Source organism: Pogoniulus pusillus, chromosome 29 (assembly GCF_015220805.1).
Source record: "Pogoniulus pusillus isolate bPogPus1 chromosome 29, bPogPus1.pri, whole genome shotgun sequence".
Lineage (NCBI taxonomy): Eukaryota > Metazoa > Chordata > Aves > Piciformes > Lybiidae > Pogoniulus > Pogoniulus pusillus.
The window spans coordinates 322,732-346,345 of record NC_087292.1 but is presented as its reverse complement, the minus strand read 5'-3'; the positions used below and the strand labels follow the sequence as shown (position 1 = coordinate 346,345).

The window sequence follows — 23,614 nt, the reverse complement described above, 5'->3', positions numbered from 1 at the left end:
TTTTCAAGATACATCATGGACCAATGCTTTCTGCATACTTAAAAGCATCTTTTGAACTATTCAGAGACAGGGAAAACAAAACACAAGAGCAAATGCTTCTTGCTTTTAGAAACAATTCCAACTGCCAAGAAAATAGTTGCCTAATGAATCAGGGGGGAAAATTACACAAAACATTTCTTTCAAGAAGACAAAGCTTCTAGCAGTTTAAGACTGTAGACATCTCTACGGATTTAGGTCTTAATTAACAAAGAATAAATCTAGCCTGATAGAGATTTTAAAGTGCAAAATAGTCTGTCTTAGCCAAGTTGTTTCTAAGGGAAGCACAAATCCTGAGTGTTCACCACATCAGTGCATGCATATCTAGCCATGTGAACAAATGCAAGCCAAAACGACCCAAAGAAGTCCTCTCCTACCAGACGTCCTCAGATGGATAAAAAAGCCTACATCCATCATCACTGACATCCTTCCTGAAAGCAGTACCTTGGTATTCAGGAGAAATCCAGATTTGAGACTGAAATGTAATACTTCAGGCATGTGTTGGTCAGTAAATCAATCAGTGGATTCCTCAGTTTTGACTGCAAGTCCTGCCCATAGCTTTCGAAGGCACTCAGAATGTTCCAGCAGCACACTCTACACTTGCAGCAACTTGCTGAGGCCAAGATTTTTCTTATCAGTGAGCATCAACATGGATTTAGCTATAAGAAGAAAAATTATGACTGAGAACAGGAGTCAGTAGGAAAACACACAAATTATCTATTACCTGGAGCAGTAACTGGAGTGGATCTTCTGACTTTTAGAAGACATCTACCTGTAAAAATATATATTAAAAAAATGAGTAATATTTTTCACAGCTAACTCGCAGCACCTGCCATGCTGGTGGCTGAAAATGCCCCAGGGCATGCTCCCAGCCAGTCAGCGTATACTGTTCTGATACCTCCACGTGACATTCTCAGGTTCATTACTCAATTGTTTCCTGACCAGATCTACTTTGCTTGTTGGGAAAAGGCTGCCACTCCTCTGTTTTGCTACAAGAAGGCAAGAAAGGGGTACAATGTAAGGCTGCCTGTAGAGGTGTCCCCCAGCTAAGATATGAAAGAACGGAGAAAAAAACAAAATAAAAGGGAAAAAAATACTGCAGAGACAGAGCTGCAACCTAGGCAAAGGCTGAATATAAATAACGAGGACCACATTACAAGACAAGCTGTTATCAACTTACATTACATTGAAGAAGCAGTTCAAGTCTGGTGTTTTTGCAGTCTGTGCCACTCTAACAAAACACCTTTAAGCCTTCAGCTTTAAAATTAAAAACCCTAATTCAAACCTTATCAACCCCACCTTTATGCCCCTGTTGTAAAGGCAGGGGCATAGGATGCTCACTACTACATCTGGCACACTCAAGGTGTTCAAGAGAGCTTCCTTACTCAAGCATTCTGTGGAATGAGAGAGCAGTCTCCATATCCTTGGGAAAGCAATATTGAGCATAAGCAGCAAAAAAAGAGGTTCATTTTGAAACCAATGTTTTAACACCAGCAACAAGATCAGGACAGGGCTGAAAAACAGAATAAAAAACCACCCATCCCACCTTCAGCAGTAGCACTTCCCCTGAGGGGTGGTGCAGATGGAAACAGTTTTCTCTTTTAAAACAATCTCAGAAATAGACCTGAAATGGAATTCTTAGAAAGAATCTTGTGGCCTGCAGATGGCTATGCTGAGACAAGGCTGGCTGAACGTTCTCAGTTGAACCACAGAAACACGCCTGGCAACAAACTAGCAAGCACCAAGAAGAACTGTATTTCAACGTGCATTACCTTCTGCCACACATCTGCAGCCAGTCAGCACAGACACATCACACAGCTACACAACCGGGCTGACCGAACTCCAGTGCCTGCATCCAAAACACCTGGAAAAACCACCGGTTCCAAAAAGTTTCTTGAAATACACAGGCCATGTGGCTACTGGCATTCAGACAACACAGACAGATCACGAGCTCAAAGCCACTATTTCTTACCTGATAAGGAAGCACATGAAATCAAAATAAACCTGTCAACAAGCAAGGAACAGAAGTATGAAAGTGAAGAGGAATAAACTGAAACAAAAAGAAAAGGAGCACTTTGCAAGACTTCTCAAGTGCAAGTCTAATTTAAGAAACCCACTGCACTGACGACAACCACCTGCGGGGCTGAACACCAAACCCTGACCCCGCCCACGCAGTTCACAGCTCATCTCACACCACTACAGCAGGAGCGCTCACATCTGCACGGGACAGCGCCAGATGGGCAGCAACCAGCAGACAAGTGGCAGGACAGCTCTGCTGCAGCAACGGGATCAGTTCCTGTCAAAGTCTGACAAATGACAGCTACACGCAATACCCAGCGTCTAGGGATGCAGTCAGAAATAGAAGAGGCAGTTCGAGAGGATTTATCATCCCCTACAACCAAATCAGGAATTGCTCTTTTCTTCCTTAATCGAGGGGTAGAATTTAGGTCAATATCATTGCCTAGGTTATCCCGAGAACTTATCCAATTAAAGGTAAGGATTCCTTACATGCTTCTTACCTTTCAGTCAAGGCAGCACTGCTACAAGCAATCACTATTCTAGCCTCATTCTCAACCTGACCTTAATTACTTTGGATTACAAGGAAGTAGATTTTACTCTCAGACTGCTCAAGTCAAATCTTACTTCCATCCAGGAGACCTCAATAAAGCTACCACTAGGAATGTAAACTGAACTCTTCCACAAGGTGACTTAGATTGGGTGATGAGTAAGCAGCAATCTAAACCACCTTCAATGGCCACAACTATTGAAAAGAGAGTATCTGACCATGGAGTGATCTTTGCTGAAAGCCTTCTAATTTGGCATCTTTTAGGAACTAGTCCTCTGAAAAGTATCCTTGCTCAGAAGCTCAAATGAAGCCAGGCCAAAATCGTTTCTGTTACAGAGGTGCTCAATGACGAGTGTCTGTACAAATACCTACAGAAAGTCGTATCAGGTAGTTCACATTGTCTTTAACATTTGGTGTTGCTGCCCTACTGCATACATCAGCAAATTCTGTACACAGAAAGAAGACATTTATTTAGCTTGGGCCCATCAACGTACAAATACCCCTCCTGATGTTTTCAAGCATTTAAGCTAGAAGAGCCTAGGCTCACAGAAACACCTGTGCTAACAGAAGATTTTCAATGCAATTTCCTCCCCCAAATTCTAGCGACAACCTGCTTCGATTAACTGTGCTTTCCTACGGCTACAGTCAAGCCGACTAACACAATGAGGCATTTCAGTGGCAATAAGCCACACCTGACGACAGGCTTGTCAGGAAAGAGAATGTGGTGCCTCTGCACTACACGGGCACGGCATGAAGCTGCTCCTAGCCTAAATACAATGCTCCACGGCTATTTCTGTTCCTTAACGGCGTTCCGAAAGGAGAGGGCAGCGGGATGTTAACGCGTTCGCCTTCACTGGCCAGACGCCTCCAGATGACGGCACGACCTGCGAACACCACCGCGGGGCAGGTAACTCTCCCACGCTAGATTTCCTCATCCCCGAAGGCCGGGCAAGAAGCAGCCGGCGGCTCCGCGCCGCCACCTCCACGCTGCAAGGGCACAGCGCCCAACTCCCTGGGCCCCGCCGCTTCCCCGTATTTCGGCGCCACCGCAAGGTCACTCTGCCGCCCCCGCCGGCCGGGCCCCGGGCGCTTGCACTCGGCTCGCACATGCACACCTGCCCGCCGGCCGCGCAGCTAAGCGGGGCACAGAGAGAGGCAGGGAGCGGGCGGGGCACGCCCCGCTCGGCCGCAGCGCGCCGGATCGCGGAGAGGCGGGTGCGGTGCCGCTGCGCGCCTCGGGCCCGCAGCGCGGGAGGCGCCGCAGCGGCCTTTTGTGCGCGGGGATGCGTGCGCGCAGCGCCCGCCCGGCCTCCCTCCCCTCCCCTACTCGCCCTCCCGAGGAGCCCACAGCGCACATGTCCTCTCCCACAGAGGGCACGGCGCCCGGCCCGGCCGGCGCCGCCACGCTCTTACCGAAGAACCCGCACGGAGAAAGAAAAGTAGAGCGAAGCCAACCAGCCCCAGGCCCGGCGCCACAAAATGGCCGCCACACCGCAGCGCCGCCAGGGAGGGGCGGGGCCCTGCGGAGGGGCGGGGCCGGGGACCGCCTCTGCCTCCTATGGCGGCTGGGGGCGCGCGCCCACTGTGCCGTGGCTCCGGCGGGCGGGGCCTGCTCCGCGAGCCCCGGCGGGCGGGGCCTGCTCCGCGAGCCCCGGCGGGCGGGGCCTGCTCCGCGAGCCCCGGCGGGCGGGGCCTGCTCCGCGAGCCCCGGCGGGCGGGGCCTGCTCCGCGAGCTCCGGCGGGCGGGGCCTGCTCCGCGGGGCGGCGCCGCTGGGCAGTTCGCTCGGGCCCTGCCGCCGCCGAGGGCACGCCCCGGCTCCGTCCGCGTCTCGGGGGGCCCGCGGGCGCTGGACCGCGCATGGTGCGGGCTGCGCAGCGGCAGAAGAGCGGGGCGCTGCGGTGGCTGCACCGGGACGGAACATAGGCAAAGAAAAGCAGTCCCGGACGTCTGGTACCGCCTTGCGCCCTGCTGTCGGGCTTCCCTCTCGCACGCCGACCCTTGAGCAGCCGCCTATCGGACTTGGTCCCCTCCGTTGATGCCCACTGTCCTGAGAGCCCTGGCCAGGACACCGCACTCCAAGGCCAGACCTCAGCGCTGCCAGGCAAAGAGGGGTCGTCAGCGCCCCTCACCCAGACGGCTGCCCCTATGCACGGCCATAGACCTGGATGTCCTCCTCTACACAAAGGAACTGTACAAGGGTAAATCGATTTTCTTTTATGCCAGGTTAAAGCCAAAACCAGACAGACACAGAAGAGCAGGTTACAGTTCTTAATGTGAAATATTGCAGCGGTTGTCACCGCGGGCCGATAAACTTACCTGGTTCAGATGGCTTTGCTGGGATAAGCTCTTATTTTCTGCTCAAAGGCCACAGACAAGCAGGTGATTGTTGCCTGCCCGGTTTCAGGCTCAGAGGCGTAATGGCGTGGCCGGAGTGCCGGCTTCAGCCGGGCCCCTGCTGCAGATGCTGCCTGAGCCCGGCGGAGGGCAGAGCGCACACGGCTCCGAGCGCCTTCGTCTCCCGAGCAGCTCCGGCAGATGCTGTCACCGCACCGATCAGGCTGTACCGCCACACCGGCCTCACCCCAGTGCTGTCAGCAGCACGGGATCCGGCACAAAGCATGGCTTAAAGCAGCGTGGGCCCTGTTTCTGTAGAGCAGCCTGTGTGTCCTCGTCTCTCTGATGAAGCCTGAGCTCTGTCCTAGAAATTCCTGGAGGCTGAAAACAACGCAACAAAGGAGAAATTGTGGCAGAAAATGTAGTTACCAGTTTGGATTTACTTTTTACCTGGAACAAAAAAATCACATGCAAGTTTCTAGAATCAAGAGGGAAAAATGGCAGAAAAAAAATAAAAATGAAAAGAGAGGAAAAAGACACTTCAAAGCTTTGAAGAACAGGTATTTCTTTCTTTTACCAGAGGGTCAGCATAGTGGTTGTGCAGTGTGCTGTTTGAGGGGCATTTGGGAGTTTTCCTCATTTAAAGAAAAATACAGAATCTTAGCACATCTGGCATCAGAAGGCAAGAATCAGAAACCACTCTCTTGTGGTGAGTTAGGAAAATTTCCCCCCTCACTACTGGAATTTAGCTCAGACTGTTTGGCAGTAAGCTGAAGCTGTATTTACAGCAAAGCACAACTCACATGCACATACACACAGTATGGTTACAGGTACTTACAACTACATTCAAACCAGAAATGATCCAGAAATCCAAAGCCCCTTCCAGACAAAGGCACTGCCCAGAAGGGCTCAAAGCTACTCTCTCTTTCTCCCTCTACTTTCTCACACAGACAAACAAAAGAACAGGCAAAGTTCACCTTGTTAGGAGTTAGCCGAGATGAGTGGAGAGATTTTAGAGCAGCTGGAAGGACAGGTGAAAGGGAGCAGCGTCGCAGACCAGAGTGGGACACGTTGCCGGCGTGTTGCTTTTTTATCCCTCTCAGCAAGCCAATGAATGATGCAGATGTTATCACTGTTTTATTTTCACAACCAATGATGTAGTTTCTCTTGTTAAAATATTCCAGTTAGCCTCAGAGCAGCACAGTGCACCCCTCTATGTCATCCAGTGTTTTGCTGAGAACTGTCTGCCTAATCTGACAATATTTACAGTGATGCATGGTAAAGTCTGTATTTTCAGCTCATTCTTCATTCTGGCTGCCTCAGATGTAGGTGATTCAAAAGCTCAGAAAACAGCACAGTTTGTCTCCTCATAGATGAGACAAGAACAGGCATTCCCAGGTGACATTGGGTTCCTGCTCACAGACCATTGATTCCTTGTAGATTCTTCCTTCGGACGCCACCTTGTACCTGAAGCAGAACCCCCTACGAGCTTGTGTTATACACTCTGAATTTAAGCTCTCTCAGCTAAGGTTAGATTTCTCTGTGGCACACACTGGATTTCACTGCATTACCCAGTAGGTGTGACCAGGACCTTCAGCAGACACCACCCCTCGGGCAGGTTTCCCTTTGCCCGAGGGAGAAAATACCCAAACAGTTTTCCCTAGCAGATTCTTTTCATGTACCACAGGAACTTTATCACCATCCACTCTTTGTACCCGAATCTGATTGTGCAGGTCCTGCTCTGTTTACTGAACCTCTACTATTCACCAACCAGGTAGCTTGTGCTAAATGTTTGTCCCAGTTTTTCAGAGTTCCACCCCCCATGGCCTTTAGGGTGGTTTTCAGCAAACCGTTGCAGTGTTCGATCTTCCCTGCAGCTGGAGCACAGCAGGGTGTGTGGTAGATCCACTCAATGCTGTGCTCTTTGGCCCAGTCTTTCACAAGATTGTTCTTGAAATGAGTGCCATTGTCTGACTCGATTCTCTCTGGAGTTCCATGTCTCCACATGATCTGTCTCTCCAAGCCAACAATGGTGTTAGGTGCAGTAGCATGTGGAACTGGATAGGTTCCCAACCATCCGGTGCTGGCCTCTACCATCGTCAGCACATACTGCTTGCCAGAATGAGATCGAGGTAAAGCGATGTAGTCAATCTGCCAGGCTTCACCATACTTGTACTTTGACCATCTCTCACCATACCATAAGGGCTTGATTCGCTTAGCCTGCTTAATAGCAGCACAGATGTCACAGTCATGGATGACTTGGGTGATAGCATCCATGGACAAGTCAATTGACCTATCGCGAGCCCATCGGTATGTTCCATCTCTGCCTTGATGTCCAGATGAGTCATGAGTCTCTTATGAGTCACATCGTGCAGAGGTTTGACAATCTGACTGAAACCAGGAATGTGTAGTCTCCAAAATCCCACCTGCACCCAAGAAAGAGAGAGTGTCCTTCTTACTGGTGGGAACTGCCATGGTGGAGACTTTGTTGATCACATCCTGAGGAATGTGACGGCGACCATCCTGCCACCGCACTCCCAGAAACTGAATTTCTCTGGCAGGTCCTTTGACCTTGTCTCTCTTAATGGCAAAACTGCTTGCAACAGAATGTCAATGATTTTGTTACCTTTCTTGAAGACTTCCTCAGCAGTTTGGCCCCACACAATGATGTCGTCGATGAATTGGATGTGCTCTGGAGCTTTACCTTTCTCCAGTGCATTGTGGATGACTGAGTGACAGATGGTTGAGCTGTGTTTCCACCCCTGAGGCAAACAGTTGAACTGGTACTGGATTCCTCTCCAGGTGAATGCAAACTGAGGCCTGCACTCCTTTGCTATGGGAATAGAGTAGAAAGCATTAGCAATGTCTATGGTAGCATACCATTTAGCCTCCTTCGATTCCAGCTCGTACTGGAGTTCCAGCATGTCTGGCACAGCTGCGCTCATGGGTGGAGTGTGGCTGTTTGAGCTGATCCTCTAGCTCAGACATAGGGGAGAGATGAACATTCCAGGGATAGGCCACATAAATGGCAACAATAGATAAATTAATATAATTTCATTGGAGCATCAAGAACTTAATGTCTAGAAGCACAGTTTGTTCTCCCCCTTCTCCCGCTGGCTTCTGCTGCTGCAGCTTCACCTATCTTCCCTGGCTGCTGTTTTGGCTACTGCTGCTTCTGCTGCTTCGCCACCTCTTGACCCCTCCCTCATCTCCCTTAAGGTTATTGTATTGTTTTTTTTCCCTTCCTTCCTTCTCTAGTTATTATTTCTCTTTACATTGTTATACTTATACTATAAGAATATACAATTTCATCTTTCCCTGACTTTCAAAAAAGAAGGGGGGGTTTGTGTTGTGAATTTTCTTCCCGGGGGAGGGATCAGCCCAAACCCGGGACAGTGGAGTCACCTTGTTGAGGGCATGAAAATCAACTGTCAGTCTCCAGTCTCCATTAGGTTTACACACGGGCCAGATGGAACTGTTGAAAGGTGAATGAGCTTTCTCAATGACAGCCTGACTCTCCAGTTGATGAATCAGCTGATGAATGGGCAACAAAGAGTCACAGTTAGTTCTGTACTGCCTGTGGTGTACAGTTTGGGTAGCAATTGGCAGCTCCAGATCCTCTGTGTCATGATGTCTCACAGCTGCAGATTCATCTGAGAGTAGAGGTCTGACAGCTTCAATTTATCATCATCAATTTCTATGTCTGCTATTTCAAAAGCCCATTTGTGACCTTTGGAATCTTTGAAACAACCTTGTCTCAAGAAGTCAATTCCCAGAATGCAAGGCGCATCAGGACCAGTTACAATAGTATGTTTCCTCCAATTCTTCCCAGTTAGAAGAGGAGGCTTCAAGGACACCTTGTAGTGGCCTTCCGGTATCTGAAGGGGGCCTACATGAAGGCTGGAGAAGGACTATTTACAAGGTTTTGTAATGACAGGATGAGCAGTAATAGGTTTAAACTGAAGAGGGGAGATATAAATTAGATGTTATGAAGAAGTTCTTTACAGTGAGGATGGTGAGACACTGGCACAGGTTGCCCAGGGAGGTTGTGGATGTTCCCTCCCTGGCAGTGTTCAAGACCAGGTTGGACGAGGCCTTGAGTAACCTGTTCTAGTGGGACGTGTCCTTGGCTATGGTGGACGGTTGGAAGTGGATGATTTTTGAGGTCCCTTCCAACCTAAACCATTCTATAATTTCAGCCTGCAACTTAGTTAACTCCTGAGATCCACCAGTGACTCCAGAAACAGTGATAGCCTCTGTCCCTTTGCAATTGTATGGCAATGAAGTACACTGAGCTCCTGTGTCAACCAAAGCCCTGCACTGCCGAGCTTTTGAACTGCCAGGCCACCTAATGAATACATTCCAATAGATTCTGTTTCTCCATCATCCCTCTCCTTCTGGCCATAGGCAGGGCCCCCCTAATGGTGAGCATAGCATGTAGGGTACACACCAAAAGCACTGAAGTAGGTTGACCATCCCACTTATTTGTGTTCTCACCAAATTGGTCACGCAGGATCATCCAAAGACACGCACACGATTGCTGATGTCTAGCTGGAATATGCCTCCTAGGCCAAAATGGCCTTCTGGGAAGTGAACATCTGTTTCTGATGGCAGAGACTTTCATCCATTCAGAAGGTGAAGGTTCGGTGTCTCTATCCTTCACCAACTTGGATATGGAGGTTTTAAATTCCTCCTTCAGCTCTTATGCCATCTTCTGTCTCTGTAGCAATAATTTTTATGGCATAAACTATAGAAGTGTGTGACAAGCTATCTGCTAGCTGCCTCATTTGGTCACTGAACTCACCAGCAGTAGCAAGCCTTCCATCATTGTTCTTTCCACAAATATGCTTGCCAAGATATTAGCATAAGATGGAGGAGCAAGCTTAATAAGCTTCTTTGAAAGACCTGTTCCAACAGGAATTTCTTCAGGATTCTGTGTACCATGATTTCCATAAAGTATTTCGCAGTGAACTCCCTCAGAAGCTTAATTACCTGCTCATTTATGGTCCACTTCCTTGGTGCCCGTGGGAAATCATCTCTGGAAGTTGTATAGGGTTAACACTCTAGGGGCAGTAACCCTGAACCTGACCCTAGGGGTCTTGGCCCCTCCCCAGGGGTGGGCCACACTCCAGGTGATGGTTAGCCCACTCCCCCCACTGCCTGTGGTATAAAAGAGAGGAGCTTCCTGCTCTCACTCTCTCTCTCTTGCTTTGCTCTCTCTCGACACACACACACACACACACACACACACACACACACACACACACACACTGCATACCAGCACACCACGTGGCAGCCACGAGGCAGATCCATACCACCGCACCAGTCAGGTTGTATTTATTCCTTTTTGTATTTTGATGTTTTTTCCCTTCCCTATCATTTGTAAACTTCCCTACCTCCAATACCTTTTCTAAGTTATTGTTAAACTTTTCCTTTTAACTTCCAAATCGAGTGAGATTGATTTATTTGGGTGTGCCTACCTCTCTCTCTCCCTGTATCTAATCCCTATCTTTGGGAAAGGAGGGGGAAGAGGGAAGGGCACTCTATAAATTGTCATTGGGTCTATCAAAGTTATTAGAGTCTCTGGGAACTTGCATTTGAACCCCAGACAGAAGGGTACCTTAGTAACACAGCCAACAAGAGACGTGCCCACAGGGTAACCTTACCAAGAGGACTTGCAATGTATTTGTCAATTCACTGTTGTAAGTGACCCAATTTGTTTTGCAGACTTGACACCAGCCTCTAGAACACTGGCACCTGTATCATGGCATCTCCCAAGCCAGCTTAGATTTGGTTCTGATTCCTTCTGGTATTGTTTTCTTATCTGTCTGACCTCTTTCCTGGGCTCTGTAGAACTCTGGATATCATCCTATTCATCTGCATCTTCTTCTCCTTGGCCTGGGAATAAAAGTCTGCTAAGGACATTCCTAAACTCCTCAGAACCTTAATCCTTCTTAACATGTACTCTCAAACAGCCTTTCCCATTGCCATCATCACTATACTGTGGCTTCAATACCTTAGCAATGTCCCTCATTTTCTCCTCCTCTGTCTCCTCCTGTCTGCTAGATGTACCTTCTCCCATACCCTTTTTAGAATCGGTGCTTATCCAAGTTTTACTCTTTGCCTTTGCTGGAGCTGGGAAAGCTTTGGAAGTCCCTTCTGGGGGGTCACCTGACACAGGCCTGTCTGTTTTCTGTGTCATTTCTCTGGGATGTGGAATAGGAGGAGTGTTAGCAATAGGAGAGACTTGGGTAGCAGCTGGACTGGGAAGGTCAGCAGCCTTAGCCAAAGCTGCAGCTGGGCTGATTGAATGAGAAGCTGCTGCTTGGCTGAAGGCCTCCTTATCAGGAGCGAGGAAGCTCTTGGCACACTTCCCAGATGCTGTGGGACCCATCCCAGCCCCTGCAGGTGGAAGCAGCCATGCCTCACTAGTAACGGCCGACTCAGGCTCCTTAATGGCTGACTTCCCTATGTCTTCTCCCGTGGGTTCTTCACAGCTGCTCCTTAGAAACTGTCTCCTGCTGCTCCTGACCGTGAGCATCTAATCTTATCTCACAAGTTTTTCCGCTCTGCCACCCACCTGTGCTACAGGAATGTCTCCTTAAAGTGGCATTATGTGATTTTTCTACACACAAGGCTACAAATGATCCAATTATTAACATTATAAAGATCAGATTCAAACATAGAAGGCATACAGAAGTTCTTTTTTTATCAACCTGATCTTCCAGTTGTTCCACACACACTCCTGCACTCAATGAGAACCAACTCAGTTAAATCATAAGAAGCACTCACAGTAGCATTCTTATAAACATGTGTTTGTTTGAGGCTAATTGGAATATTGCAATGAGAAAAAATAGATTATAGACTGTGAAAAGAAAACAGTACTTCACTCATAGGCATGCTGAGGTGTATAAAAGCAAGAACACAAACATAGAGAAGTCAGAGTGTCTCTGTCTGTTTCAATCTGTGTTTCTCTGTGGCTTGGATCTGTGTAACCCAATTAATCTTCCTGCTTCTGATTCCCCTTGCAGATCCTCCAAACTCACTTTGCATGTAAGGCAGACAGTGGGGTGAGGTAGAGGTGTGGAAGGGTGTTTGGGAGCCCCTCCTGGGGACTCTGGTTTCTGGGAGGGCTGTTGTGTTTCTGTATTACTTTTAACTTGTTTATTTCTCTATAGAGCTGTATGTAATACATTGTAAGTATATTACATATCTATCTATCTATACATGTAATATATTGTAACTATATGTAATATATTGTAACTATATGTAATATATTGTAACAATATACTGCTTGTATATTGTGCTAAGCTGTGAATAGAAAGCTTCATTTCTTAACTTCCAGACAGATGAGTCTAGTCTGGGTGAATTCATAAGAGTGGGGGGCACAGGTAACTCCCAAACCATCACATAGCAGTGGAATAACCCATCCCACTAAACCAAAAATTACCAAACATGGATTTCACTTTTCTCCGTATTGGATTAATCACAAACCAACCAATTATTTTGACAAACAGTCGAGATCAACCATTTGTAACATAGCCAAACTATCACTGGGTAAATGGAGTGCCACACCACCCATAAAAGCTTCCTCTTAGCTTCAAAAAACAATTAGCAATAAATCAACTCGAGCTGGCCCCATGTTGGGTGCCAAATACAGGGAATGTGGTGGGTTAGGAACTTTCCTCCCCCCACTACTGGAATTCAGCAGAGCAGCTCAGAGGGGTTGGCAGTAAGCTGAAGCTGTATTTACAGCAAAGCACAACTCACATGCACATACACACAGTATGGTTACAGGTACTTACAACTACATTCAAACCAGAAATGATCCAGAAATCCAAAGCCCCTTCCAGACAAAGGCACTGCCCAGAAGGGCTCAAAGCTACTCTCTCTTTCTCCCTCTACTTTCCCACACAGACAAACAAAAGAACAGGCAAGGTTCACCTTGTTAGGAGTTAGCCGAGATGAGTGGAGAGATTTTAGAGCAGCTGGAAGGAGAGGTGAAAGGGAGCAGCGTCGCAGACCAGAGTGGGACACGTTGCCGGCGTGTTGCTTTTTTATCCCTCTCAGGAAACCAGTGACTGATAAAGACTTCAGCATTATTTTCTTTTCACAACCAATGATCATTAAAATATTCCAGTTAGCCTCAAGCCAGCACACCCAGCCAGAAATGGATCTTTCAGCTCCCACTGATTTTGAGATGTAGAATGCAGCCTTTGTTCTGCTGTTCCCATCAAGAGCACACAGTTATGGCAGTGCAGGTTTGAGTCTACTTCCATTTAGGATGTCTATCTGCACTGCCTAGGATCAACATCTGATGTCCATGGCACCAGCTGACACTGCTGAAGCCCCCAGATGTTGGATGTATCTATGTGTGAGCTGGGTATGCAGCAGCAGGTTCTAGCTGTACCTGTGCATGTGAGCTGGGCATGCAACAGCAGGTTCTAGCTGTACCTGTGTGTGTGAGCTGGACCTGCTTCAAGAGTTTCTCTGTTTCTGCACTGCAGCCGCCGCAGGCAGTGTGCCCCTGCCTGGCTCAGACAGGACTTTCAGACCTGGCACCCTCGCAGAGTGTGTGCTCATCTCAGCCAGATTAGCTGGGATCCAGCACAACACCAACACCAATAAATATGGACAAACTAAGCTGTGCAGCCCAGGCTGGGTCTCTCTGCCTTCTCTGAAATGCAGTTGAGCTGTCACCAGCAAAGCCTTTACCTATATTCAGCACAAGCAGCAGCCTGCACCCCACCTGCTTCATTGCTGAGGAGCAGGATGTTGTGTGGGACAGGAGAGATGGAACCAAGTTGGCAGTGGGACATGTAGGGCACTGCCTTACCCAGCATGGTGCAGACCAGCAGTGAGTGGGAGTAGAGCAGGTCCAGTGACAGTGACCAGATGAGTGTGCAAGTTCCACAGTGAAGAGGCAGATCTGGGGTCACTGCAGGAGTTTGAGTCAGGGTCCAGCATAGGGATGGTTCACCTGGTTCAAGCAGAGACCCAAGGTGAGGTCTGTGATTAGGTGACAATTTTTTGAGGAAGGAAGAAGCTCCCTGTGAGGCTTCTCCTGCACTTTCCCTTCAAATCTGGCTCTACAGGTGTGCTACTTCGGAGTTGGCCTTGAGTGCAGGCAGCCACACTGATGCACCTCCCTTAACTGCTGGAAGGCTGAGCTTCTTGGCTGTATCTCAGCAGGGAAAATCCAGCAGAGGGGAAAGGGCATACCTGGGCAGCCTTCTGCCTGCACACTGGCACTGGCAGTGCTGCTGAGAAGGGCTCTGGCACTGATTATTAAAGAAGGATGAGCCAGCCTCAGCCAGGAGCCAGCAGGGCACCTCTGTGCTTGACCTGAGCAATCCCCTCCAGGGGACTGTCCCCCACTCCCCCAGCAACCTCCCAAGGTTCTGGCATGGCAGTGGGTGTGGGTGGCCCTATGTCCTCAGGAGTTTATCTTCACCTGCTTGAGGTCCTGGACAGGTGGTGGTATGGAGCCTCACCTGACCCTGCACAGCCCCCATGGGGGCACTTGCAGCCTGCATGGCTGCAGCCCATCATCCCTGGTGGGGATTGGATGAAGGCCACCATACGTCACCTGGACACAGTGCCTGCCCTCCACACTGACAGGTGTGCAGCGGTCCAAGGATGAGTTTTCTGTGCCCAGTTCTGCCACCATTCCTCACCCTCCATAAGGGTGGGAGATGAGGGACTCACCAAGTAAGTGTGCCTTTGTCACAGCAGCACACCACGTCTGAGCAGTTTCTTCCTCAGGATGGTTTCTCAGCCCTACTTGGTTGGCCAGACACTGGGAAATGGCTGCAGACCTTCAGAGAATGGTGTCCGCCCTCAGACAGGGGTCAGGGCTGGCACAGCCCCATCTGTGGGATGTACATGGGAGAGCTGTGCAAATGAGCAGACACTTCTGCACCAGAGATCCCTCCCACTGGTCCAGCTGGGAGTGGGGGCAGGGCTGTAGCCTCTTCATCTCCTTGTCCTCCTTGGGGTTTTCTGATGGTGAGTGTCAGAGGCCCTGCCCTATAGGCCCTTCTGCGGTGCCAGAGGTCCTTCTGCATGGTTATCCTGCCAAGAGTGGCGAGGTGACAGCACAGGAACACTGTCCCATCTCACCGTCTGGGCACCCTTGGCAATTGCAGCACCCTGTCTTCCCCCGGAGGCTCCAAGGCCAGGTTAATCTGGGAGAAGCTGCACCTCAGAGCAGAAACAATCCAATAGCCCACTGCCTTTGAAAGAGTGCCCTATCCTCCACTTCCACATCCATCTCATAACCTACCTGGTCTCCCATGTTGCTTGTGAGCTGAATGCAGCACCAGAACTGGCGCTGACAGGATGGAGGCAATGGGGCTGCAAGTGGCAAGGAGCTGATGTAAGCCACTGGCTCTCTTCTGGGAGAAGCAATACCTACTAAGACCAGCCTTGGTCTTGTGCTTCCCAATATCTCCATGGATTGGAGCACTGAATCATGCCAGCACCCAGGCGGAACAGCTGAGGTCGCATAGTCCTCTAGTCCTCAGACACCACTGCCCTCTACGGCACCAGTAAACACTGCCATCTGCAGCCGGTTGCACCAGGGCTCTGCTACGTCTCCGGCAAACCTGCACCCGGGCAGGGCTCTTCCACCTCTGAAGGGCTCCTGACCAGGCCTGCCTGCTCCTCTGCTCTGCCCGCGGGGATACTTTAGTGTGAAGCTGTCGTGACTGTGAATTGTGAATAGTAATATTCGAGGCAGAATTATTTAAAAAAATTATTTTTTTGTTGTTAATTCCAGGGAAAAAAATCCGCCGCGAAAAACTTTACAGGTTGTACGTATTCAGTTGGGAATATTGCCCAGCATGGGGCGGGATGGACAATCAATTTAGAGCACTCACAGCGTTGGAAAAGAAATAAGCAGCTTTTTCCTCCCTATAAAGACGGCAAGCAAGAACTCACCAAGCCACTGCGCCAGAGCGGAGAGCTTCTTGCCCGGGAGCCAGCCCGCAAAACTGCAAACACAGTGCGCGAACAGCGGCACCGACTGCGCAGCGCCGCAGCGCCGGGGCTCAGGGAGCGGCTGCAGGCGGGCAGCGAGGCTCTGCTCCGCCGACGGCAGCGGCAAATGCCGCGGCAGCAGAGCGCAGCTCGGTCCGGCCGGCCCCGCAGCGCTGCGTTCCTTCTCCCCCCGCGCGGATGTGTCCCTGGGCACTCACACTGCGCGGGAACTGCCCAGCCCATGGAATTCCAGCGCCCGAGGCTCTCCTGGACTGGGCAGGCTCCATGTGCGGGCGCCTGCCCGCGGCGGGAGCAGACTGCGCGCCTGGCTCCTTTCGCACCGCTCCGCTCTTCCCCATTTAAATTCGTAAGGAGGAGAGGGAAAGGAAAGAGTGTCTTAGGGTCTCTCCCCCACAAAAGCTCAATGCAAGGTTGGGCTAAAAACTGACGTTTCGGGGCCCTGGGCTGTGCTTTGAGGGAACGGAGTACCTGTGGTGGGCCAGGAGGAGGGGGACGCCTCACATTTGCAAGGGGAGGATAGACTGCAGGAAGGTTCCCGACCAGGAGGGTGGCAGGCCAGCAGGATCGGTGACCCTGTGGTTACTACACCATGTAAAACACAAGCCAATTGCCAGTGCTGAGCTCTACCTTCCTCCACCTCATCCCAAACCTAAAGGTCCCAAAGCCACCTGTCATCTCCCAAATATGCCCAGACTCTTCTGAAGCCACAGCCAGTAGCTGAAAGATTTGCTTTCAGCATTTTTCTTTGCAGATTCCCAGGAGGTGATCACACGGACAGCAGAAGGCTTCTGTGGAGGTGTTGGACTTGATGATCTGTGAGGTCTCTTCCAACCCTGGTGATACTGTGACACTGTGATACTGTGTGTTGTGGAGGGGAAAATTAATTATGCGAGATGGGACTTTTTCCAACATTAATATTGTTTATTAATTTTGCTATTCAGACCTCTTCCACCCCCAACCACTGATTTTAATAATATTTCAGTTCTCACACAGCCACAGAAACATTCTGTGGATAATATCTAACTCTAGTAATAACCAGCAAAACCCATGAACATTTCACTGAACCACAAGAGGTCCTGTGGTCAAAGGCCGCTTGCCCAGCAGGTGGGCTCCAAGAGCTCTTTCTTCTCATGGCAGAAGGCAATGGGGAATTACAGAGGCTTGTAAGCATTTACTCACAAATTACTATTACCCAACTTGCGGGGCTTAGCCACAGCCCAGACAGTGCCCAAATGCTTTCAGGGGACTCTGTCCTGTTGGATGTTGAGACTTAATTCTTCCCGGCTCTTGGGGAAAGACGTAGGCAATATCTGACCTTGTCTCACAGTATCACAGTCTCACAGTATCATCAGGGTTGGAAGAGACCTCACAGATCATCAAGTCCAACCCTTTACCACAGAGCTCAAGGCTAGACCATGGCACCAAGTGCCATGTCCAATCCTGCCTTGAACAGATCCAGGGACGGCGACTCCACCACCTCCCCGGGCAGCCCATTCCAGTGTCCAATGACTCTCTCAGGGAAGAACTTTCTCCTCACCTCCAGCCTAAATCTCCCCTGGCGCAGCCTGAGGCTGTGTCCTCTCGTTCTGGTGCTGGCCACCTGAGAGAAGAGAGCAACCTCCTCCTGGCCACAGCCTCCCCTCAAGTAGTTGCAGACAGCAATAAGGTCTCCCCTGAGCCTCCTCTTCTCCAGGCTAACCAATCCCAGCTCCCTCAGCCTCTCCTCGTAGGGCTGTGCTCAAGGCCTCTCCCCAGCCTCGTCACCCTTCTCTGGACACGCTCAAGCATCTCAATGTCCCTCCTAAACTGGGGGGCCCAGAACTGAACACAGTACTCAAGGTGTGGTCTAACCAGTGCAGAGTACAGGGGCAGAATGACCTCCCTGCTCCTGCTGACCACACCATTCCTGATGCAGGCCAGGATGTCACTGGCTCTCTTGGCCACCTGGGCACACTGCTGGCTCATGTTCAGGTGGGTCTCAATCAGCACCCCCAGATCCCTCTCTGTCTGGCTGCTCTCAGCCACTCCGACCCTAGCCTGTATCTCTGCATGGGGTTGTTGTGGCCAAAGTGCAGCACCCTGCACTTGGAGCTATTGAAGCCATCCCCTTGGACTCTGCCCATCTGTCCAGGCGGTCAAGGTCCCGCTGCAGAGCCCTTCTGCCCTCCAACCCAGCCACATCTGCCCCCAGCTTGGTGTCATCTGCAAACTTGCTGATGACTGACTCCATGCCCTCACCCAGATCATCTATGAAGATGTTAAAGAGGATGGGGCCCAGCACAGATCCCTGAGGGACACCACTAGTGACAGCTGCCAGCTGGATGTGGCACCATTCACCACCACTCTCTGGGTCTGGCCCTCCAGCCAGTTCCTAACCCAGCACAGAGTGTTGCCATCCAAGCCATGGGCTGACAGCTTAGCCAGCAGTTTGCTGTGGGGGACAGTGTCAAAGGCCTTGCTGAAGTCCAGACAGACCACATCCACAGGCCTCCCCACAGCCACCAAGCAGGTCACCTGATCATAGAAGGAGATCAGGTTGGAGAGGCAGGATCTGCCCTTCCTAAACCCATGTTGGCTGGACCTGAGCCCTTTGCCATCCCTCAGGTGGGCAGTTATTGCCCCCAAGATAACCTGCTCCATCAGTTTCCCTGGCACTGAGGTCAGGCTGACAGGTCTGTAGTTCCCAGGTTCCTCCATCCGACCCTTCTTGTGGATGGGGATCACGTTGGCCATTTTCCAGTCTCCTGGGACCTCTCTGGTGAGCCAGGGCTGCTGGAAAATGATGGAGAGCAGCTTGGCCAGCTCAGCTGCCAGCTCTCTCAGCACCCTGGGATGGATCCCATCTGGTCCCATGGAATTGTGGGTGTCCAGGTGGCTCAGCAGGTCCTGAACTAATTCCTCATGAATTTCCAGGGGAACACACTGCTCCCTGACCCCATCCCCCAGTTCAAGAGTCCACTTGCCCTGAACTCCTCCCTCCTCACTGTTGAAAACTGAGGCGAAGAAGTCATTCAGGACCTCAGCCTTTTCTTTGTCATCAGTTAAAGTGTTCCCCTCCTGGTCCAGTAATCTTACCTCAGGACCCTGGGCAGGTCAGACTCAGTGGCTACAGGTTCTTTTGTGTCCTCTTCCCGTGCTTGCCTCTCTTGTGGAGCAGAAAAACATGCCTAGGCAAGGCAGAACATGTATAAGCCTAATTTGGGTCTATCAGGCCTACCACAGCACCAAGTTCTTCTGTGAAGAGATTAAACTTGGCCAGAAATACAACAGCACCAGCAAGAGCACTCAGCACCACAAGGGTGCAGGCCCCATCAGGACATATTTACACTTCCAGACAGATGGCAAGTCTTGGGACAGGCAGGGGGTGTCTGCTATCTACAAGGACACAAAAAGGAGTGAGCTGTGTCCAAGCCACACTTCTGGCACAGGGTCCTCCTTGTCACGCTCCTCTGGCCATGGATTCTTGAAGCAATCCAGACGAGTGCAGGAGCCAGCTGACACCTCTGAGCCTGAGCTGAAGCACTTGGCTTGTGGGCTTTTTGGGTTTGGGCAAAATCAGCTCATTTACAGCAAAGCCTTGAGGAGTGCTTAGACATCAAGATGCAGAAGGCTAAAGTGCTACTGGTACTCCTGCTTGTTTGTTGTTGTACCTGTCGTGAAGGCTACAGGCCCCCTGCCACCCTCCTGCCAGCAAGGCTGGTGTGAAGACCAGCACAGGTGACCTCAAGCTGCTGGAGGAAGGGCCTGAGCAGCCCTTGCTGGCTTTTCCTGTCCTTCAGTGCTGCCAAGGCAGTGATCACACCTTAGACATCAGCAGCACCCATCAGACCCAGGGCAGCAACCACAGTCCCACCACAATGTGCTACCAGGGCAAGTCTGGAGCAACAACAGAGTCTTGGAGCCGGGACAGAGGGGAGAGCAGAGATTGTTCCAGTCTGAACACAAAATTGCCCCAGGGTCAACCCCACACCCTGCCCAGCCATAGCTCCAACAGCAGGGACCATGCAGGGAGACCACACATGTGTCCATCCGGAGCACCCACAGCTGCTGGATGGGGATGTTAGCAGTGCCTTCCTCCCATCCTCTGCCTGCCTCGTGGACCCAGTGCCCGCAAACTTCTCTAATCCCTTTGACCCCGAAAAGCTCAGAAAGGCCTTGTGTGCAGCAGTAGTGTCCTTCTGCTCTGAAAGGCCTTGTGTGCAGCAGTAGTGTCCTTCTGCTCTGAAAGGCCTTGTGTGCAGCAGTAGTGTCCTGCTTTAACTGGTTCTCTTCCAGGTGTCATTGAGTGGCTGCATAAGAGTTAAGAACATGAGAACCAACCCACTGCTTGCTTTCCAAGTGCTCACCTCATGCTGACTCCCAGATGCTGATACCCAAGTGGGAACCTGCAGCTCCAGGAAGACATGGTCATGCTTCAGCAATTGAAAAAGAAAAGAGGCAACCACAGAGATCGTGTTTATTCTTATATCAGAGGAGAGGTTGCTTTACTGACTTCTATTTACAAACCTGTTGGCAAAGAAACCAATATCCAGTGTCACTTGTTAGCCTATTGTACAACCCTGGTAGAAGCATCCATTTGTAATAGCAGTAAATGCCTACAGTTTGACTGACTTGCTACAGCTAGGTGCAAGGAGGAACCTGGGTCACCTGCATGGTGGATGGATGCAGGGGAAGCCCGACACAGGCATAGGCAGCCCAAAGATGGGGCAGGCACCACATGGCTGCTCCAGCCCATGGTGGGGCAGGATGTGGCAGAAGCCTGTTCAAGGAGTCAAATTTCCACACAAGATGGCAGAGCTGGGAGCCCCCTGCCTGTCTCTACAGCTCTGGGGAAGCAGCCCCATATCTGAAGTGCAAGTTGTTGAGGGCTTCTCGCCAACCATGCTGAATGGATGGGATGGGATAGGTGTATGAATGGGATTCTAGCACCTTTTTGGAGGGGGATATTTGACAGTGCCAATCCTGATGTGAGAGCAAGATTTCCTGGCCCCGTGGACCACAGAAACATCTGATACAAGGGGAGGACCCATGACCCTTGTTCAGCTGGGCACAAACTGGACTGCTGCTATGGACTTCATCTGAGCAAATGTGTGCCCAGAAACTTCACTGATGCACATCAGAGACCCACACAGCCAGCAGGCTCAGGGCACTCCCTGCACATGGCACCTGATGCCCAAACTTTCAGTACAGATTCATACATTTGCTTTAAAATTCACTGCCGGCAGGGTTCAGCTCCCCACTGCAAGCAGGAGAGATTGATTCAGGGCCCCACCTGGAAAGGATAGGGATGCAGAAATGCAAAGCATCCTTGGGTGCTACCAGCAGACTCAGCATTGCACGAGTAATGCAGACACAGCTTTTAGAGCAGATCAGCCTCCATCAGGGAAGACACTTCAAAGGAAGAGAGTAATGCCAGGATGCCACAGAACTGGCTGCTGCTGCTTGCTAAGGAACAGGCACCAGTGCTGGGCTGCAGGAAATCTGCACACTGCCTCTGAACCACACTGCCCTTGCTGTGCCTTCCTCCTGGCAGCACAGAGAAAGCTGCAGGGCTTTAACAGCAGCAGTGAGAATGTCAAGATGCCCACCTAACACCACCCCTATGCAAGCTCTACCACATCTCAGCTGCTCAGACCTCCCCCATCCCAATCTCTTTGCAATTCCTGTGGGAATTTGGTGGGAAGAGCATAGGTGCCACAGCTGACCTCAGGCAGCATCAGCATTTCAAAAGCACAGAGCAGTGCTGCTGCTCTTCCAGGAAGGGCACATCCAAGCACAGCAACACTTGTTACAGCTTTCTTTAGACCTGGACTGAAGCAGGAGGGGGACAAGGGTGTGCTAGAGCCACACGGGCTGCCTTAAGCACTGTCTCAGATGCTCATCCAGAAAGCTGTTTGTCAGATTACGCTGCCCATGTCAGAAGGGAGATGCTAGGCTGCTTGGACTACCCCTCTGGAGGCTCTGGCCCTCATTAGGAGGATTCCAAAGAGATTGTTTATCTGTTGTCAGGTGCACAGCCTTTCTTTCGTCCTCATCAAGGAATGGGAGCTAGTTTAGCTCAGCACAGGACTGGTCCCACATGCTGACCACATAGTGCTGCACAGCTCCAAAGCTGCCTATAGGAGTTGGTGAGGTGAATCTAGCCTACCAGGGCTCTCAGCCACCCCACTGCCCAAAGCATCCAGGGGTTGTCAGAACAACTCTCGCACCCACAGCCAATGGCCTGCAGAGGTGAACCAGACTGGCTCCATAGCAGCGAGATGATCCCCAATAAGGCAGCAATTGCCCCGGGACCACAACACAGGAGTAATGTCCACCTGCTGAAGCCAGCTCTGCGTCCAGAAGGGAGATGCAGAGTCTTAATGTCCCAGGAAGCATCTTCTCATGGGTGTCATAGCCCTTCCAATCACCAAGCAGTCCTGCAGCTCCAAGGAGGGGGACTGCCTTGCTGGCACATGGGAGGGCCAGGAACAACTGAATCTGGTCTGGCCTGTCCAAGGACTTCCTGGTGCTGAACAGCCTGAGCCTTCCAGGAATGTCCAGTCCTTGTCCTTGAGGTTAACCTCCTCAGGGGCTAACCCAGGGAGTGACAACAGCAAGGAAAATGGAAGAAATCTAAGTGGAGGGGAGAAAACTTGAGGCAGCCAGACTCTGCAGGCAGCGGTGGCTGTGCAGCTCAGAGCAGCCCCTCCATGCAGCTGGTGTCCAGGTGCACAATCAGCATGCGCAGGAAGGACATCTCCTTGCGTGTGTTCTCAAAGATGACACGTGGATCATCTGACTGGCAGCGCAGGCAGTTGGGGGCCATCACCATGGCCAGGTTATTCACATCCATCTTTGTTCTGCCCACATTCGATGGCTGAGCAAAGATCTGCAGAGAGCAAGAAGACATTCAGCTGGGGTGGTGGAAAAGAGCAAGAAACCTAAACACATGGTTTAAGAAGAGGCGCAAAGAAAGCAGGGATGTGGTCTCCCTGCAGGACAGTGCCACATCAGTCACATATTCACAGGGGAAGACCATAACCTTGGGACACAGCTGGCAGCATGAGGGCCTCAACAGACTGCAAAGAGCCTGCAGCTCTCAACCTTTGGGACTGGCCTCTGGTCTACAAGACCAGAAAAACAGTTTATGGGGCCTTTAAGGGACCTTCCACTAATCCCACCTTAAAGAGGTGTTCACGAATCATAGAATAGTCTGGGCTGGAAGGGAGCTCCAAAGCTCATCCAGGCCAATCTCCCGCACTCAGCAGGGACATCCTCCACTAGAGCAGGTTTCCCAGAGTATTGTCCAGCCTCACCTTCATTATCTCCAGGGATGGGCTTCAACCACTTCCCTGGGTAACCTATTGCAGCGTTCGAGGACCATGATGGTGCAGAACTTGTTCCTCACATCCAATCTAAACCTGCTTTGCTTTAGTTTGAAGCCATTGTCCCTCATCCTGTCCCTGCAGGCCTTTGGGAAAAGTCTCCCTGCAGCCCTCTTGTAGCCCCCTTCAGGTACTGGCAGGTTGTTATTAGATCTCCCTGGAGCCTTCTGCTCTCCAGGCTGAACGCCTTCTGCTCTCCAGGCTGAACACCCTCGGCTCCCTCAGCCTGTCCTTGTAGCAGAGGTGCTCCAGCACCCTGATCTTTTTTTATGGCCTACTCTGGACTCTCTCCATCAGGTCCATGTGCTT

General features: G+C 50.8%; 2 protein-coding genes and 1 long non-coding RNA gene across 10 annotated transcripts in view; 1 reads left to right on the top strand and 2 right to left on the bottom strand.

The window, feature by feature from the left end:
- PHF20 (PHD finger protein 20) overlaps positions 1-4,118 on the bottom strand; it is a 69,400-nt gene extending 65,282 nt beyond the window's left edge. For 3 of the 8 annotated variants that reach the window (XM_064167371.1, XM_064167373.1, XM_064167379.1), the window contains exons 1-3: positions 1,809-1,972; positions 935-1,025; positions 761-808 (exon numbers count right to left, since the gene is read on the bottom strand). In XM_064167371.1, coding sequence (XP_064023441.1) covers positions 761-808; positions 935-959 — 73 coding nt within the window. In that variant the 5' untranslated portion in view covers positions 960-1,025; positions 1,809-1,972. Of the gene's footprint in view, positions 1-760; positions 809-934; positions 1,700-1,808; positions 1,975-2,008; positions 2,041-4,015 lie in introns of those variants that run through there. The other 5 variants (XM_064167374.1, XM_064167377.1, XM_064167376.1 and 2 more) reach the window with 4 other exon arrangements.
- A 6,083-nt stretch (positions 4,119-10,201) lies between these two features.
- Positions 10,202-20,475, top strand: LOC135188122 (uncharacterized). The gene is made up of 2 exons (XR_010307566.1): positions 10,202-10,746; positions 20,214-20,475. It is a non-coding gene; the product is annotated as an uncharacterized LOC135188122 (long non-coding RNA).
- LOC135188118 (rho GTPase-activating protein 39-like) overlaps positions 20,360-23,614 on the bottom strand; it is a 68,983-nt gene continuing 65,728 nt past the window's right edge. The window contains exon 10 of the mRNA XM_064167380.1: positions 20,360-22,809. Within this exon, the coding sequence (XP_064023450.1) occupies positions 22,615-22,809 (195 nt within the window). The 3' untranslated portion in view covers positions 20,360-22,614. The remainder of the gene's footprint in view (positions 22,810-23,614) is intronic.